At 41.9% G+C, this 20,409-nt stretch overlaps 1 protein-coding gene across 34 annotated transcripts in view; it reads right to left on the bottom strand.

Annotated features, from left to right (window-relative positions):
* unm_hu7910 (un-named hu7910) overlaps positions 1-20,409 on the bottom strand; it is a 53,175-nt gene that overhangs the window by 20,267 nt on the left and 12,499 nt on the right. For 17 of the 34 annotated variants that reach the window (XM_047024506.1, XM_047024507.1, XM_047024495.1 and 14 more), the window contains exons 2-4: positions 5,606-5,767; positions 4,051-4,095; positions 2,074-2,142 (exon numbers count right to left, since the gene is read on the bottom strand). In XM_047024506.1, the coding sequence (XP_046880462.1) occupies positions 2,074-2,142; positions 4,051-4,095; positions 5,606-5,767 (276 nt within the window). Of the gene's footprint in view, positions 1-344; positions 525-2,073; positions 2,143-4,050; positions 4,096-5,605; positions 5,768-20,409 lie in introns of all 34 variants that reach the window. The other 17 variants (XM_047024479.1, XM_047024491.1, XM_047024496.1 and 14 more) reach the window with 3 other exon arrangements.

Here is a 20,409-nt window from a genome sequence, read left to right as displayed (position 1 = left end):
AGCTATTATAGTCTTGCAGAATCTGACCAAAGTGTCCCAAGAGTCTTGTGTGAGTCAGGTCCAGGCTCCATTCTATACCAGGGCACACACACATCACAGCAGCAAGGTGCAGCGGAGGCAGGAGACAGGAATGACATTACACACATATCCTCCATGACAGGACCAGTCTCCCCCTCAACATCCTGCTCCAATCCTCATTGGTGGCCTCAAGGCTCTGGAGCCATGCTATTGGTTCAGTCTTTTGTCCTGCTCTGCTACTTGTTCATATCCGGAAGTCCTGCTCTGCTATTGGTTCTGAAGGTCCAGGATGACCCCAGTAAGCCCCGGGTCATCCTGAGACGTACCGACCACCTCTGCCGCCTCCTCCCTTTCCTCCTCTTCTCCCTTCTCTACTGGCGATGTCACCACGTCAAACAGAAACGTGAAGAAGCCATAAAACCAATCGGAACCCTCTTCCGCTAAAATATCAAGCACTTCCTCTAGTGACTCAGTGCTGTCACCAGAGGTGCCCTCTCTGGCCAGGCCTGACAAGAGAGAACAGGAGGGAAGGAGTGAAATGGGAAAAAAGTGGAAAAAGGGAGGGAAAAGGGACAGAAATGAAGAGGGTGGACGTAGGAGGACAGAGAAGCTTGTGTAAGTTGAAAAAGAGCCAGATTAGCAAAAAACAACAGGATTTAGTTTAGTATGATAATTTTTAACCTCTTTCAGATTCTGGCAGACCTGACCCCAAACCTTCCAACAGACCCTCCAGCTCTCCTTTCAAGACCTAGTGCCCTATCTTGCACCCAGCGCAATTGACTTTGTACACTGACGCATGTATCATTCCTATTTGCACCTGACGTACAGCTGACTTTTCCCTCCACAGACGTATGTCTGTAAATTAGGGAATGAATTTGCGCTCCCAGGGACGGTTCAGCAAAAAGAGGAAGCGTGTTCCGAAGCAAACGTTCCCTGGTAATATTTTACAGTTTCACAAAACAATTCCGCCACAGACCAGGAAAAACGTAGTCTAAAGTCAGTGGCGCGTTATTCAAATGCTATTTTAAGGCTGCATGCTTGGTCATAATGTAGCGTGTGCACAACGCGCATACACTTCATCTACACAGACGTTTAGATGATAGAGCAGTTCCCATTTTTGCAAACCATACATAATTACGAGGCTAAATATTACCACACGAGGGAAATAATTGTGGTGTCCATGAAGATGTGAAAAAAGGCATACATCTAGCATACACATTTACCCAAATTATTCAGGCTAATAGCAGTAATGACGTATCAAACCTGTTTGACCAATAGTGGCAAGACACTTAAGGACAAAGCTAATTTGGGTGGGTTTCTCCAATCCCCATACAATGTCACTTCTCTGTCTTTTACGGCCCTGGCGAGAACGACGGTCTCCTCGGCTGTGAACCGCTCCTGGCGTGCGCCTGGCAAATCCGCCATTATAATAGCAATCCGCCATGGAACAAGCGCGCCTGCTTTTAAAGAGAATGTGAGATGTCGCTCTGATTGGTTTATTGCACGTTACATCCAAACCTATGAGTAATGTAGCTACTTCAGACCAACCCATTTTAGATTTGCGTCGGGTGCAAGACTCATCTATCCCGCTGGTATAATAGCAACAGCGCCCGAGTCCCGCCCACAAAGTTATTTGCGTTTCGCGTTTGATACTTGTGTTTCAGATCATTTAAATAGGGCCCCTTGTGTGTGACAGCAATGTGTCCTGGTGTTTGATTGGGTTATCAGTTAACAAGGTTAATAGTGGAGGGTGGCACTACCAGAAATTTTGGGCACTGTCAGTGATGTGGAGTAAAGTGGCATGCTGCGTCAAGGTCGCCAACTCTAGAACCATGAGCAACCATGGTTAAGCTGGTTTTGATAGAAGCTTATTAAAGAAAGGCAAAATTAAAGGCAACAAATTTCATGATTGAAAACCCTATTAAGTAGCACTAGCAAAACTGTGGCTTGTTGTTTATGCCACAGCTGGCTAAGTTAGGCCACTGCTCCTGAGCCAGCTGTAAACCAGGACAGGCATGCTTCATGACGCCACAGAGAAGCAGCAGATTGACTTGCCGAGAAGAACTTTGGCGTCCTCAACGTCAAAGTCCCCATCTCTGTCTGCATCGTACGCCCGCAGTTTACCTGAAAGAGACAGGGGCATGTTATCAGCTTGATCCCGGCCCCTCAGTCTGTCATGCAGTTCGAGCAGGAGAAGGGCTGGATGGCGTGGAGGTGATGTTTGAAACAGCATCAGTTGGAGAGTTCCGTATGGAGTCAAATTGGGTCAATAATATTTTGAATCCTTAGAAATTGTTTTGCATCCGTAGAAATCGTTTTGTATCGGTTGAAAAAGTGTTGCATCTGTAGAAAAAGTTTTGCAGCCGTAGAAATAGTTCTGTGTCCGTAGAAAAAGATATGCATCCGCAAAAAAAAATTGTATCCGTAAAAAATATAAAATATCCGTAAAATATTTCGCATAATAAAATATTTTTTATGGATGCTAATCTATTTCTACGGATGCAAAATCTTGCAGTATAAACTGCAAGCAAAACAGGGGTTTGGCGTATATATGGCACGCAAAATAGAAGTGTAAACCAGTGTCATAGTGATGAAGAAAATTACGTCACCCTGCTGAAAATGATGGAGATGGGTTACATTTATGGAACTATCTTATTGAAAAGTGAATGTCTCAGTTATTCCTTATATTATACTCTAAGTTGTATTATGGGAAATGTGATGCAAAGCTCTGACTGAGTAAAAACAATAGAAGTGTGAAACGTTGGTTTTAGCAAAGGAGGATAGGGAAGTACCACTCTAAGGAATGCAGAGGCCTAGCCGTAAATTAGAACGTACACAAAGGGCCAAGCTGCAGGAAAACTCCTCCAAACCAAGTCTGAAACTGTCACCCAGGTCAGGCCTAGGTCTGTGTCTAGGGGTTTTCTATGTTTATAAAGCACAAGCATCCCATACCAACTAGAAGAAAGTCTAAGATGTGTGTGCACCCAACACAAGCCTGGACATGGTCAGATTTATGTAAGGACAGAGATGCCAACGTGACACAACTTCTGTAATCAGAAATCCTAGTATAGGGGCCAATTGGGTGACAAAGCGTAGAAATGGTCATCAACAGAAAGGTACCAATAATGTGAGGATGCATAATGTATCTGTGACCAACAGTGTTGTACCAATAACAAAAAAGGACACAAATAATAGTCCGAAAATACAGTATATAAGAGGACGTTTGGAGAGAACTTGCCAGTCTGCTCTTCGGAGCTCACTCACTTTTTTACCCTGTGTTGGAATAAACCTTTGCATCAGACTCTGAGTTCCAGTGCGTCTGTTTTGGACTTGGTTTATTTTTCATCTGTTGGGACTTAGAATAATTTTCACTTGTTGGGACTTAGTTTATTTTTCACTTGTCAACACTTAGAATCATTTTCAACCTTTGGACTTTGTTTATTTTTGACTTGTACGGACTTCGGATTTTCTTCACTTCGAGACTCTGATTTATTTTCACTATACACGGGAACTTATAAAATTATCCACAATAATAGATACGCAGAAGTATGAGACCGAGTTGGTGAGCAGCATTCTGATTGGCTACTCAACAAGCATCGTGCTGAGATGCCAACATTTTGGCCCGATTATGACACGGCCATAGTTTCGCACTCGTAGACATAGTTTTGAATCCGTGGAGAAAGTTTTGCTCCCGCAGAGAAAGTTTTGCATCCTAAGAAAAGGTTTTGCATCCAAAGTGAATGTTTTGCTTTTGTAAAAAGGTTTTGCATCTGTAAAAATTGATTAGCATCCGTAAATAAGTGTTGTATTATGCAAAATATTTTTGACCAACACTTTTTTACGGATGCAAAACTATTTCTGCGGATTAAAATCTTTCTCTACGGATACAAAATGATTTCTACGGATACAAAACGATTTCTATGGATGCAAAATATTATTGACCCTAATTTCACTCCATAGTTCGTGCTCTAGCACGCGACCACACCTGCTACTCGTAAAAAACACTTTCCACATGTGAGGTGGGACTCTTACCTTGTAGAACCTCAGAGAAGTTCCCTCTGAACTGTCTTGCCCTGGCTAAGTTAACACACAAACACACGGTATTCAAAGGTTATGGACATCAGACACTCACAGAAAAAATATATTTTCAGGTCAGTACATGCACAATTCAAGTTTACACCCACAGCAAACTGATTCATATCAATGTGTATGGCTTATTGCAACATCCTGTTTATCAGTACAGAGTTTCCCACAGAATGTGATTATATTTGTGGTGGTATTCTGGGGCGGAGCCAGACGTTGTAAAAAATTAGGGGCTCAGCCCAAACTTATGTTCTAGTATTGTTTAGATGCAAGTATAGATAGGGACTTCAACAAGTAATGTGAGCGCGCACATTCTTTTTGCATTAATTTGAGCGCAAAATAGTTTTTTCAGCTTAACATAATATAAACACTACGTTGGACTCATATTGTTATATTTGACAAATTTATTTACCTATGAAAATTATTATATTTAACTTGAATGTATCAGGTTTGGATACATTTGTGCAAAGAATTATGATACGCCTACTAACCGTTCGTAAACTCCGGATTGATTCTCCGGACGTCTTTTAAGAGGGAAAAAGCTCTTAGTCCTACACATTGATTCAAAGCGTGCACGGAGATATGGTGCTATTTCACAGACTAATCCATTGTAGTGACTACTTCACTCAGAGCAGCTGTCAATCATGACATCTCACCCCCTTTTTATATCGTCAAATATCTAAAACAAACTGATCATAAAAATGTGCACTTGAACAGACATCAGCATGATAAGAACTAGGCCTTCATAGAATGACAGAAACCATCTTTGGAAAAAAATATTTTGACGTGCACTTTTGGTTGGCTCAAGGAGGGGGCAGGACTTATGACCTATTCTGCAGCCAGCCACCAGGGAGGATTGAGATGTTTTGGCTTCACTTTTGGGGAGCTGTCATGACATCCATCTTTATATATACAGTCTATGGTGCCAATAGAGAGAGAAACATGGACTGTGGCATTTTGCTTCCTTTGCTGGGCATTCTGAATGTTCAGAATAAATATTTTTGGTTGGCCAAATATTTGTCCTCCTTTTTTAACCTTTTTGGAATCAAAATGAGGAACCGATAAGATACAGAAACGATAATCAGAATCAGAACCTGAATCGATCAAACTAAAACAATACCCAACCCTAGTTTTAAGTGTGTAAAACAAAATAAAAACAGGAGAACACAGAACGTAGGCAAGAAGGGGCTGAGCACATCAATGCGCTGCGTACATCTCTAAAATTAAATACTTTGTTTACCATGTTAAACATAAAAAACAAAACACAAAATAAGTAAATACCTTTGTGGCAGTCAATTTGTTATTGTGGCAGGCCGCCACAAATAAACCAATGTATGGGAAACACTGCAGTGTTGGGCTTCTGTCTCAACTTGGTGTGGTCAAGCAAGGGAGGAAGCCATACCGACGTGTGAGGAGAAGACACCTGTGGCGTGTACACTGGCTTTCCTGCATGCCTAAGTTTGTGTGTCACAATTGCATGCTTCTCAAAGATTGAGTGTCTCACCTATGACAGAGTCGTAGTCCACCAGGCCAAACCAGACCACGGCCACAGAGCTCCACACCCCCAGCAGAGCTAGTACCATAAACCAGGTGAACACAGAGTTCCTGGGTCCTCCTCCCTCAGGCTTCCTGCCATTGTTACTCTCCACTGGCACTCGCTTCACCTCTGGGGAGCAACACAGAATGTTACATAGGCCAGACAAGATGTTTCATAGGACAATACATAAACAACACAGGAAGCTACATGGGATGTTACACAGGCAACACAGAACGCTACACATTATTTTACATAGGCAAACAAGACGTTACGCAAGACGCTACATGGAAAACACATGATTTTACACAGGGTTTTACATGGGCAACATATGATGTTATCACAGTAGCCCCTGACTGAAAATTTTAGGAGCGCAAGCAGAACATTTAGGGGCACACCTTATGCAATGCATTTATTAATGTAACTATAGAGGGTACAATTCAGTGGCAATTTTAGACAATTTTTAGGAGTGCTCAAGCACCCCTAAATGTAATCTCAGCACTCCTTAAAATATATATATATATTTTAGCGGTAGAGCGGTAGTTCCTGAAGAAAGGGACATCCTTAGTTTTTTCATTCAATATTTTGCATAATAATAAATAAATATATTAATTGGTATCCAGTGAAATTAAGGATTTATATTAGCAAGGGGGTATACGTTTAGCACTTTTGCAAGGCACTATATTGATGTCACATTCTCATTTGGGGCTGAGCACCCCCCCAAGGTCTGATCCTAGAATCGCCCCTGGGACAATTTCTGGGGAAATTGTGGGGTGTGCCTGCGTTGGTTGCAGATGGGTCAATTTTTTTAACTGTCATTTTCACAACTGATATACAGCAACGCCCATATAAGCTCGAGTTTAAATACATTATTTAATGTGACATTACGTACTGTACATGCAAGTCTTAGCTAAATGACTTGAATGTATGATCAGTCCTCTGACACCACAACACAATACTTTGTGAGTTTAACAGCGCAACAGCTCAAAAACAGGCAGGGATAAAGTAGCAACGCTAGTGCTTATTAAGTATTTAGCTGCCAGGCTCCATGACGCCGGGTAAGAAGGGCTCGTGAAACTGCTCACCAAAAGAACGAAGGGGAACCCACTTGTCTGGCAGATTAAGACATGTTCGTAGGAACCTAGAGAAAAATAGCCTAAACTTTCCAAGACCTTTAGCTTGGTGTATAGGCAGTGTTGGGAACGTTACCGAAAATTAGTAATTAGTTACAGTTACTAGTTACTTATTTCAGAAGTAACTGCATTACTTTACTAGTTACTGCATAAAAAAGTAATTAATTACAATGGAAAGTAACGTTTGCGTTACTTTTAATTCCCTGCTTCTATTGTCAAATTAACGCACACAGATAGTTATACTATTTTAGTGTTGCAGTGGCACAGTGTGGGACAAGACAACTGTCAAATGTTATATCATTGTATGTTGCTCATTGTCTGAAGGCAACAGACTCAACTGTTGACATAGGTCGCATGTCTTGACAACATACCTGGCAATCAGTCTGTTTAGTTCTGCCTGGCTTAGAGACTGGAAATACTTCTGAAAATCTTCTTTAAAATCAAGCCCGGGTTGTTTTGATGAAGTGGCTCCGACTGCTTGATCAGCGGGGCTAGCACTGGGTTCTTTCACAATTAGCTTTGTAGAAGCGTGTAGTTTTACTAAGTGCTTGTGAAGATTATAATTACTATTCTTCGCAGTGGATAAAGCTCTCGCACCTGCACACAAACTACAACTTACCAGTATATTTTTATCCTTGATCTGGACAAGGGAAAAATAATTTAATAAGTTTATAGGTACCTAGCGAATAATAGCCTCAACTTTCCTAGACTTTTAGCTAACCTACGGTAGTAATGCAGAAGGAACGCTGATATCGCTGTCTTACTAGAACGTCGTATCTATTCGTCGTGGCTAACATGTGCTGACATTGTGCACACCCAATAAACAAAATATGTGTAGGTCGCACATGCGCGAGTGCTTGTAAAAAATGCTTGCACTGTCTAAAAAACTGGTCGCAGTCTGGAGCCCTGGTTATACAAGACGCTACATAGGTAACACAGAGCATTACACATGACTTACACAGGTTGTTAGGCTGCTCAGGCAAAACATGAGACGTTATTTAAAGGTCACATGATATGCTGTTTTTGGATGCTTTTATATAGGCCTTAGTGGTTCCCTATTACTGTATCTGAAGTATCTTTCCCGAAATTCAGCCTAGGTGCATAATTACATTTACATTTACATTTATTCATTTAGCAGACGCTTTTATCCAAGGCGACTTCCAAGAGAGAGCTTCACAAAGTGCATAGGTCACTGATAATAACAACAAGATAGCCCCACAGCATTGCGGGTAGTCAAAAACAAGAAGTACATATTGTGAACAACCAAAAAATAGTGCTAAAGGGAAGAAACCATAAGAGCATGTAGTTAAACAAGTTAAAATTACACAACATTAATCTCTAAGTGCAGGTGTACCTGTAGGAAAGCAATAAAAATAGGATTAACTAAAAAAGAATACAACAGTTTAAATCAGCTACCACTAACCAACAAGAGCAACAGTCTAAGCAAGATTCATTGTGAACCTTGAGGAAACTAGCGTTGGGTTCAGCAAACCATTCCTAAGTACCATTGTACTCCCGGAACAAGTGCGTCTTGAGCCTTCTCTTGAAGGTGGAGAGACAGTCCGTGTCTCTGATGGAGGTGGGGAGTTGATTCCACCACTGGGGTGCCAGGCAGGAGAAGAGCTTGTGCTGGGACCGGGCGGTCTTGAGAGGTGGGACCACCAGGCGGTTGTCTGAAGAAGACCATAGATGGCGGGTGTGGGTGTAAGGCTGCAGGAGAGACTTGATGTAGTCGGGCGCAGTCCCGTTCACTGCTCAGAAGGTCAGTACCAGGGTCTTGAATCTGATGCGGGCCGTTATGGGTAGCCAGTGGAGGGAGATGAGGAGCGGGGTAACGTGGGAGTGTCTGGGTAGATTGTAGACCAGACGGGCCGCTGCGTTCTGAATTCTCTGAAGAGGGCGGGTTGCGCATGATGGGAGACCGGCGAACAGTGAGTTGCAGTAGTCCAACTTGGAGAGGACAAGTGCTTGGACAAGCAGCTGGGTGGGGTGCTCAGACAGGTATCTCCTGATCTTCCGGATGTTGTAGAGGGTGAATCTACACGACCGGGAGACCGCAGCAATGTGGGCCGTGAGGGAGAGCTCGTCATCCATGGTAACCCCAAGGTTCCTGGCAGAGGATGAGGGGGTCACCGTCGCAGATCCCAGGGTGATTGAGAAGTCATGGGAGATGGAGGGTTTGGCCGGGATGATGAGAAGTTCCGTTTTGGCAAGGTTCAGCTGGAGGTGGTGCTCAGTCATCCAGGCAGAGATGTCTGCGAGGCAGGCCTCAATCCTAGCTGAGATCCCCGGATCGGTCGGAGGGAATGACAGGTACAGCTGCGTGTCGTCAGCGTAGCAGTGGTAGGAGAAGCCATGGGAGGTGATGATTGGTCCAGTGGCTAATTACAGCCACTACGAGCAGTCCCACAATGAGCTTTCCTCAAAACGCGCTGTTTCTGTGTCTGTAGCTTTAAATGCTAATGAGGAGGAGGGGCGGCAACATGCGCTACTATTTACAACGGATGTAACGTCACTGTGTCCAATCCCGACCGTTTTTTAGCTAACATTCTGATAAAATGCCACTTCAAATATTGATAAAAATGATTTTATCATGTTTTCAGCTAATTTACTGATTTCACGTTAGGCTTTAACTTCTTACCTTTCGAGCTAAATATTGTAAAAAAAATTAGAGTTAGCTCATCTTTTACTACAGCCAGTAAAAAACGCTGGCGCCGGTAAATTAGCCGTGCGCTACCCTTGTCCAAACCCGACCGCACTTATCCTCGTAGTAAACACTCGCCGCTGCTGTTTTTCCGGGGATATTAACTTTACCCAGGGTCACCAAACTGACCATCAATGCTGTCAATATATCAGGGGACGTAGTTATGTCCTCCACAATAAGATATTACGCTTCAACATCTCCAAGCTATGCAATAAAATCTCAATTTGGCTGTATACCACCACCTGCTGGATGTTTTGTTGAACTCTTCTCATGTCAGTCCCTTGCTCCCCTCCCTTCCTCCCCTTGACTACAGATCCCCTCACACATGATGGTGTGTTTTGGCATTGGCTATACAAAGTCATGTTAAGCTAGCGAAAGCTCGCCCCTCGCACCAAATCTCACGCCAAGGATTTTGAAAAAGTTGGCAGCCCTGTGTATTCACACACACACTTGATGCCATCTACCTTTACATTAGCAACAGTAACTCAGCTGTTAGCTGCAGAGCTAATGTTACAGCCACATTCTAAGGGTAGCAAGCTAGGTAACCAAATAAAGTAAAGCAACAAAATGATATAGCGTTAGTTAACTTACTTGTCCAAGGTTTGTAGCTTGACCAAGGAGAGTTAGTAATGATCGAGAATTTAAATTTCAGCAAAGCCAGCTTTGTATTGGCTCAAGTTGAGGAAACTAGTGGCTGAAATGTTTGGCGCAGACATACAAAACTTTGGGAAGTTGTGTCGGCGCATTTCCAGCTAAAATAAACTTAAGACACTGGTTGTGCAGAGGCTTGGATGAAGGAACTAAAAAAATACTTTAGTTTTGATTTGTACATCCAAACACTGTGCAACTGTTATGTTCGTTTGCTAGCCATGATGTCTCTCCAGGAAAAACCGATATCGCACTTGCCTTTGCACGATCGTAGCTCAGTTTTTCATGGGCGGGCCAGATTATCTGGGCGGGCAAAGCAGAGAGAAGGGCGGCAGCCTGGCTCCTTGCGACGTCACAAGGAGGAGATTTTCAAACCGAGCGTTTGAGCCTTCATTTTCTCAAAGGCGGAGAAGAACACCCAGGGCTTATTTTACACCTATCGAGAATTCTAGCCACTGGGGGACCAAAGGCAGGCTAGGGGAACTCATATTACAGGGTTTTTCATGAGTCAAAATGGGTCTTCGGTGCTCCCCCCCAAAAATATATATGTATATATATATATTCTTTTTTTTCTTTTTTCTAATCAATGTATTTATTCCCAAGTGTTTTGCACCCCCCCCCCCCCCCCCCCACACACACACACATATTTTCGTCCTATTTCCCCTAAAGCAATAAAGTTATAAAGTATGTTCTAAATGGCATAAATGCTGCCAATTAATAATTGACGTAACAACTTATTGTAAATGGTAAGTAGCCTGGCCTATCGATTAAGGTAGGCCACTCTGAAGCATGTACACTGCCTGCTTCATTTGATCTTGATAGGCTAGGCATTCTGTAGCTAATATTAACAATATACCCACTTTTTATTAATTAAAACTACTTCAGCATAATAATGCATCTAAAATACAAACCTGAGAAAAGGCAGCAATCGCTTTCAAATCAACAGACATGTGCAATTTAGCTAGCAGGGGAAGAATACAAACAACGAAAATCATTTTAATTTGCAAGAACTATAGACTTATACAATAACGGGCTTAAGAACTGACAACATAAGTTATACGACTTCCAGTTCTCAAGGACGCACACGCGCAATATCAACTGCGGTGTGAAGTCCGTGCTGTCCTCCGACATGCACTCACTGCTGATATACGGACTAAACTTTTGTACAGCCTGATTTCTAATACCGTGGCGGCAGAAATGTAGCCATAGAGGAAACACTGCACTATGTTATCATTCCAGGTTAAGAATACCAATGGAGGCTGCGTTTGAAATCGTAAATCAAACTTTTGTCAGCATTTTGAGTGGAAATGTAATTAGCATTTGTAGAGTACAGGTGTACTATTCGTGCACGTCGGGCTGGCCCTTGCGCACGTCGGGCTGGCCCTCGCAGCGGAACGACAGTTTAGTGGACGCTCTGTCCATTCGCGCACCTCACAGTTGCGTATTGATCAGACAAAAACACACGCTTATCAACTTATTATTATTATTATTGATCAAAACAGAACGAGGGTTCGGCTGTAGCCTACTTGAAACATACTATTGAGAACATATTCGCTGACATGCATTGCACGCGTGATGAACACAGGTTTTTTTGCCTTTGGCGCTCGGGATTTGTCATTGGCGCTTGGGAAAACGGCTTTGGCGCGCGCCAAAATGTTCTCTATGTGGGAAAAACCCTGTATTAACGTTAAATAACCTCCTAAAGTGAAGTTTTCATGTCATGTGACCTTTAAGGCCGAAATATACTACTCCGTTTTCACGGAGACGGACACAGGGAACGCCCTCTCCGATGTGGAACGCCCTCTCCAAGACCCTCGGAGAACTCTACGTGCACCTCCTGACACCCCTTGGCTGTGATTGGTCCGCAATTGCCCAGGTAAAAAAAAAAAAGTATACTAAGTATACTAAATCTTAGCATACTTGAGTATACTTGAAGTATACTTGAGTATACTCGAGTATACTGATTAATCATTAGTTTACTTCAAGTTATTGAATGATTAGTTAATTTGAAGTGTGCTATTTTGGAACAACTAATTCTGTACTAAGTATATTTTAGTTGTAATTAAATTGTACCAAAGCACAATTTAAAGAGTATTAAGTTAACTTTTATGTGCTAAAGTGGAACAACTTCAATTATACTTGGTACACTTTAAATATAAGTGTACTAAGCATACTTGTTGTCCCCTCGGGACCTAGGGATTAGGTAGTTGACCCAGCTGCTCTGACCTTTTGACCAGGAGATTGTGCCTGGTATCCTGTTTGTGTATCATTAACTATCTCCTCATTTAGAGAGAGAGCTGCTACATCAAAGGACTATGGGACACTGGCTTGGGTTTTTATTATCTTAGACCAGGGGTGGGGAACGTCTGGCCAACATAATTTGGCCCGGCCCGCCATGGCACTGCAGGAACCATATTATTAGGTGCATTATTTGTTGGCAGCAGCACTATTTTAATAAGTGGAAGAGGACCGTGGAGGCGTGCAGCGTTGCGTACCAATATAAAAAATTATACGATCCCTTTCCGTAATCATGATACCCCCCCAGAAATGTTCACTGCACCCCCAGTCAAAGCAGGCTGCATCCGTGCCAGCTAACATCACAAACCTCACAAAGAGAAGCAGTTCCAGCCATCACATTAGGGGTGGGTTAATTAAATGCTTGACCAAATATAGCAGGCACATTCTTAAGTTGATAAGGGTTAGTCTGTACGGCCACCGAATGATAAAAAAAATATCCAAATCCTTTGCAGAAAAAAGGTTCCCCACCCCAGTCTGAGACTGTCACTGACCAGTGCTAGCCAATCATAGAGACCGCTGCATTGATTGATTAAGACCATCTGTTCTCAGTTCATATAAGGCAGTACAGTCTTTCAGCTATGTTGATTTTGCCGTGGCGGCCCGCCACGCGCTAGCGCAAACACACGCGCTTCACAGCGCAGTTGAGATTGCGTGTGTGCGTCCTTGAGAACTTTAAAGGCCGATATATGCTTCTCTGTTTTCCAAAAAACTGACACATGGCAACGCCCTCCTCTACAGGGAACGCCCTCTTCGACCTCTCCGAGAGCCCTTGGAGAGCCCCGGAGAGCTCGACGTGCACCTCCTGAATTTTCTAACTATCGGTCGTAATTTCGGATAGTTACAGATACCCCCTTGGCTGTGATTGGTCCGTATTAAGAACTGCTTGCATCAGGGGTGGGGTTGCCGTGACCAACAAGACTAACAGAATCCTTTGATCGGGGGGGGGGGGGGGGGGGGGGGTGTTCGGACAGACCTGCCCCCACTGCTAAAACAAATCCTAGAGGAAACACTGACTTGTCATATTTTCATGGCTGTATACACAGCTATAACGATAATAAACATAGTCCAACAAAGTTTGACAGTGAAACCACAAAAAATAGGCTTTTGGAGGAACTTGTGAGATGTGAACCATATTTGTATTAACTTATTAAATTAACAGATCCATAACTTATTAACTTTAAATTAAACAAATGCTTTGATACTCAAAAAGGTATATTGAAAACATATATAGTGCAGGAGACTTGCAAAGGATCTTCCATGAACATCATAAACATGAAAACATCAGTGGACCAGACGTAGTAGTGTGCAGTATTGTGGCATGTCAAGTACGGCTGCAACTAACGATTATTTTAATAATCGATTAATCTGTCGATTCTTTTTTCGATTAATCGATGAATCTGATAATTTTTAAAAAGCATTAATTTCCAACCCTTTATTCAACTGACAGTGCAAATTCACAATGCAAAAAATCTTCAGAATGTGCACAAACAGGCACACCATTTTGAAAAAGTTATTAATATTAGCGTGGATTTAATGCTATTTTCCAAGATAAGCTATTTATTTGGGTTTAGTTTAAAAAAAAGTTAAGATTTACGAGGATTAAGGTATTTTCAAAGAGTGATTTTTTTATCATTTTATTTAACACTTCATTGAAAAAGTTGCTACGTGAAAAGATGCTACGTGGCTGTGCTAACATTCCCAACCTATAAAAGTTGGGCCTGCTTGTACTGTTTACTGCGTTTACTGTTTTGACATATTAGCCTAACAATAAATTAGGTAATCTGGGATTCATAACTCAATGCCTAGCCTCTTACTGACATCACCATGTGTTCAGAACAAAGTTACTCAACAACGTCTCTCCGATGGCCTTTCCTCTACCTCCGCTCCGCGCTCAACTAAACTTTTTTTTAAATACTCTCTGCGACTTATTGAGTGGCGTAATAATCGCGCGACACAACGAATCGATAATGAAATTAGTTGCCAACGCTTTTAATAATCGATTTTGATCGATTTAATCGATTCGTTGTTGCAACGCTAATGTCAAGCCTACTTCTTTTTATAAGTGTCTTAAATTCTTATTACGCGGGGTATCTGGAGCATTCTTTCAAATCGACTCTCCGCCAAAAGACCCACCCTCCTCTGACCCTGATTGGCCGTGAACCTGAAGAAAACCGATCAAACCAACGATGGCAGCGAGTATTACCCAATCAGGGGCAGAATAGGACGAGTCTTAACAGAATGCGGGTGGGATGATTTGCATGGGATGCTGCGTTGAAGATAACTCTGAAAATACCGGACAAAATCCGTATTTTAAGGGACGGGTGGTATTGCCTGGACCAGACTCTCGTACATTGCATTTGTACATCAGTCTGGGCTCGATCCATTGTCAAGCGTTAACTTCCTTGAAGGCGGTTACTCTGTTTATAAAGTTTAAAACTATTCTATCTGCCCAGAGCCACTCTGGTTCTGGCATAACCAATCGCTAGCGTTCGCCTTAGCCAACTCCTTCACCACTAACGGAGCTAGCTGGAAAATCAAAAGAACCCCGTGGTGATCAAAGATTGTTCTTCTCTTTTTCATTGTGGTGCGTTCCTTTGCCCAACCTCCGACAGAATATCATCTTAACACAGCCTGAAAAAGTGCAGCATGCATTATGTAGAAGTCAAGTGGGGAATGGCGCAACAGAGAAAGATTGTGTTGTCTTGGCCGGAGAAGATAATATCATTCGATTTGGATGTGATTCTTCTAATAGGCATATTCTTTTTTCAACCCAGTGCGTGTTAGCATGAGCGAAGTACGCCAACTTATGGTTTCCAGGTGGTAGGCTACATCATATTCAACGTCGAACTATGAAAAATAAACCGTTGTTGGCAGAGTTTGCATTCAATGTTTTTTGAGCCACAGATTTATTAGCCATTTTGTCTAATAACGCTGACAAAGTAGGCTATGGCAGAGTTTGTAGTTCGGCAGACAATTGTGCTTGTGCCGTGTGCAAAAAACTAACAAAACAAAGTACAGATTAATGAAAGGGAAACAATAACACCTTTTCTTTTAAATATATATATTTTTTGTTGCTTTATTTGTCTTAAATAATATAATCTACAATTTCTGTAGAACATTTCTTTAATTCAGCAATGGTGACACAAGCGGAAATCAGATCCCACATTGCCATACGGCAGCTCGACTAAAAAAATCTTAGTCGACCAAGGGCATATCGACCAGAAAATCGACTTGAATTGAGCGGAAGTAAGTAGGAGGGCAGAGCCAGGCTACAGGTGGCAACCCTACACACCACACACTATTGGAGCAAAATGGTTAAATCTAGGATTCTTTGTCCTCATGTTTGTGGTCTCTCACAGTTTAAAAATCTTATAAGATAAAAATTGTGTAACCAGCATTAGCAACTGGTAGTTAGCAATGCAACACACAGTCTGCAGGTCCCTCCATGGCTACTTCACTCAGCTGTCAATCCCAGCTGTCAACCATGACGTGTCAACCCCTTTTTATATCGTCAAATAACTTGCACTTGAACAGACATCAGCATGATAAGAACTAAGCCTTCCTAAAAATGAAAGAAACCATCTTTGGGGGGTTGGCTCATGGAGGGATTTATGACCTATTCTGTAGCCAGCCACCAGGGGAGGATTGAGATGTTTTGGTTTACTGGCCAGCTTCACTTTTGGGGAGCTATCATGATGTTCATCTTTATTTACATAGAAATATGGATTGGGGTATTTTGCTCCCTTTGCTGGGCATTCTGAATGTTCAGAATAAATATTTTTGGTTGGCTAAATATTTGTCCTCCTTTTTTTAACCTTTTTGGAATCAAAATGAGGAACTGATAAGGTCCGGAAACGATAATCAGAATCACAATCAATCAAATTCAAACGATACCCAACCCTAGTTTTAAGTGTGTAAAACTAAATAAAAACAGGAGAGCACACAGAACGTAGGGAGAGAGCACTGAACATTAGTGGTAGGGCTGCACCCTCTGTTTTCTGATTAGTCTATTAATTTAACTACAAAAAATAAATAATAATAATAAACCCTCATTATCAGATGCCTGGATGAAATAATGGACATCAATTTCAAAAGGAAACAGTAACTGTGCAGTAACTATTTTGTTTAAATCTTGGTGGACAAATCTGTAATCTCATGATAGGGAGGACATATTTTACAGGAATTTGTTAAATGTATTGCTGATGAACAAGACAAGTTGGAGGTTGGTGGGGTTAATGACCTGATAATAACCGTTCTCTAAACGTTGTTGCTATGCATGCATCTTTAGATGATCGTGGGCAAGTGTTGCTTGTTCTCACACGGAGGAATACACGGGAATACGACGGGAGTCAGATGGCTGAGCGGTGAGGGAGTCGGGCTAGTAATCAGAAGGTTGCCGGATCGATTCCTCGCCGTGCCAAATGACGTTGTGTCCTTGGGCAAGGCACTTCACCCTACTTGCCTCGGGGGGAATGTCCCTGTACTTACTGTAAGTCGCTCTGGATAAGAGCGTCTGTTAAATAACTAAATGTAAATGTAATACTCAGCGGCTCGCCACGGTGAAATTTCTGCCGCCACGGTATCAGAATTAGAACTGTACAAAATTTTAGGCCGTCATTCAGCCGTGATTGTTAGAGTGCATGTCGGAGAATAGCACAGACGCGCTTCACAGCGCAGTTGAGATTGCGCGTGTGCGTCCTTGAGAACTGAAAGTCGTATAACTTATAAATTATGTTGTCAGTTCATTTAAGCCTGTTATTGTATTAGTCTATAGTTCTTGCAAATTTAAATTAAGTTAACTGGTGATTTTCGTTGTCTGTATTCTTCCCCTGCTAGCGAAATTGCACATCTGTTGATTCAATAGCGATTACTGCCCTTGCTCACGTTTGTATTTTAGGTGCATTATTATGCTTAAGTAGCTAGTTTTTATGAATAAATAGTGGGTATATTGTTATTATTTGCTACAGAATGCTTAGCCTATCAAGATCAAATGAAGCAGACAGTGTTCATGCTTCCGAGTGGTTTACCTTAATCTATAGGCTAGGCCACTGCATTTACAATAAGTTGTTACGTCAACTATTCATTGGCAGCATTTATGCCATTTAGAACATACTGTAAGGTGTTTTTAAGTATGCTAACTGTATTTCTTTAAGGGAAATAGGACGAAAATATGAGTAATATTACATTAGCTATTAGACTATTACATTAAGCTGCTCCGAAATATAGGATTAGCACTTTGTTTTGGACGGGCGGGGGGCGGGGGGGCGGTATAGACCTGAAGTACAAAACACAACGGCAAATAGGAAAACGACATTCACTTCTGACGGAAAAGGTAGGGCCTCTAGCATAAGTCGGACCCTCCTGATTGGACAAATCGGACTGTCTGTCTTTTAACAGGAAGGAGAAAGCCTATTTTGAAAACATGAATACCTCGAAGATACTTTGGCTATTTTTAAGAATGATTTTGATGCAAGGCGTAGGCTACATACGACATGATAGTTGATATGTTGTCAACCAATCACAACATCGGGATGAGTATAAGCACTTGAAGTCACGTTTGTCAAATTAGTTCTAGTTATTGGTGTTCATTGGCATACAAAGTTGGTCTTCTCTTATTAGCGTAGTTAGTGATAAGAGCTACCAACAATAAATTGCAGATTAAGGGTTCCTTTCGTCCAGCTAGCTCTCAACGCTCGGCAGAAATTTCAGGTCCACTTACTAAAAACAATGACCCTTTCACCGGACATATCGTATAATAAAATGTTTAAATGAGTGCAATTGGTTGCCTTGTATGTTCTGTTCTATTTACCAAACTCCTTTCTTGTCTTAAATTGAGCAGTTGCTGGTGTGATTGCTATCTAGATTAGATTCAACTTGCATCAAGTAGGCTACTACAAATATAAATGTTCAAGTTCAGGTCTTTTATTGTCAGGTGCACAGAACAACATAGGGTCTGACTGGACACGGAAATTCTTAGGACAAGAAGCAAAGCAACGTTGCATAACAAGTACACAGAACATAACATACGTTGTTAACATGGTAAATTGTAAGTGGGCTGATGAATAAAAACGTGTTTAACAAGTCCCATTAACTTCTACAGTCGAAAGTTAAATGTTTAATAGAACAATAGTCCTCAATCATTAGGCTACAGTACGCAGCTAGCATAGCCATTTCTAGCTCTGCTTCGCAATGTGGCTGCCTATTGTTATAGGTTAATCATGTAATACATTAATCAGACCTGCAAACTCCTCAGAGTAAAAAAGGTGACAGTGTCGCGGGGGGTGGGGGGGCGTGCCCCCGGCTCGATTTTTTTGTGATTTGCAAATATGCAAATGACACATTTCTGAGCATGACTTAAAGGCCATATTGCAGGTTAAACATCACTGTTGATAAATGGGTACATGAAGCACTCAAGATGTGTATATCATTAAAAAAATCTCCAAATGGTGTCTCTAAATGGTGTCAAAGACCAGTTTTTGGTGTTAGCATTAGCATATTAGCGCAATTTGGTGATGACGTCACATTGGGGAGACGTGGAGGACACTAGGCATATATATCCATAGACATAATATAGATATCTATGGAGACTAGCCTCACATTAGTACTAGAATGATGGCTAATGACTGCAACTCACCAGGACGCTTCACCAACTCCACTCATTCTCCTCGGACCATCTAACTACATAAAACATTTACACAATTGCAACGAAGCTTAAGATCTCTACAGACCATGCAGCTAATTTAATGCTCAACACTTTAACACAGGGGCTTATTACTTGAAAGAGGAACTAGAGATGGTACAATTTATGGGGGAAATTGTAGGGCGTGCGTCAGTTGCAGGTGGGTCAGTTTATTATGAAACAAGCCAAACCCCCTTTGAAACTAGCTTTTTTAACAACGTTGTCACCAGCAGTATTTTTCTGATGGAATTGCGATTCAAACAGTACCATCTGCTAACTGAAAATATGCAGCCAAACACGTAAATAAGCTTGATATTTATTTAGGGGGAAATGGCTAATTCAAAAGAAGTTTGCTGGAAGCGATCATTGTCAGTAAAAAAAGCAGACCCTTTGGTCTCAGTCTAGAGCCCTGCATGGAGAAGCTGCAAGAAGAAGCTACGAGCCAGCTAGCCTAGCTGATGTTGCTAGCAAAACTTCACTGAATGTGCCGGAAATTAAAAACGTTTCTTTTGACATAAAGTTTAGCCTGTGGCATTGAAGACAGCGACGCACCACACAAGCTTGAGTTTAAATACATTATTTAATGTGACATTACTTACTGCACATGCAAGTCTTGAATTGCTTAAATGTATGATGCTGCCAGCACACCACGGCAAGATAGATAGTACTTAAGCTACTAGTACTGTACAACAGTCTATCCCATAGAGTGCTAGCTAGTTCTATCCAGCCTAGCACATATATGCACGTCGTATCTACTGCGTCGTCTCAGTTAAACTATTAGGGCTTGGAAATACTGCGACTTGCTAAACACAGAGCTGCAAGACCCAGTGATATGTTATATACAGCTAGCTAGCAAACTAACGTTAGCTAGCATCGCTAACAACATTGGCTAACTCAACTTCGGTAGGCTATCCTCAGTGCAATCTAGCCAGTGCAAGTAACAGTTGACGCTGTGTGGTCAAAGATTCTGACGCAAGTGCTAAGATTCCGTTGGTCAAGAGAAAAAGTGCTAAGATTCCAATTGGCCCAGAGAAATGTCAATTATAAGAATTATCCAATAATGTTTCGCAATTCTAAGCCTGCATGGCATGCAGAAGAAGGGCAGCCTACCCCCCCTCCCCCCCAAAAAACTCTGGTTCTACACGATTCACGTAAATGACCCAATTGACCAAGAAAACGGCGATTGTCGCCAAAAAGCGACAAGTTTGCAGGTCTGATTAATGTTAATAAAGTATGAGACATATACATGATGCAACACACCAGTAACCAATTGATATTATGTGTTAGTAGGCTATACCAAAAATGTCAGTAA

Source organism: Hypomesus transpacificus, chromosome 8, assembly GCF_021917145.1.
Source record: "Hypomesus transpacificus isolate Combined female chromosome 8, fHypTra1, whole genome shotgun sequence".
Taxonomy (NCBI): Eukaryota; Metazoa; Chordata; class Actinopteri; order Osmeriformes; family Osmeridae; genus Hypomesus; species Hypomesus transpacificus.
This window is presented reverse-complemented; position numbering and strand designations above follow the sequence as displayed.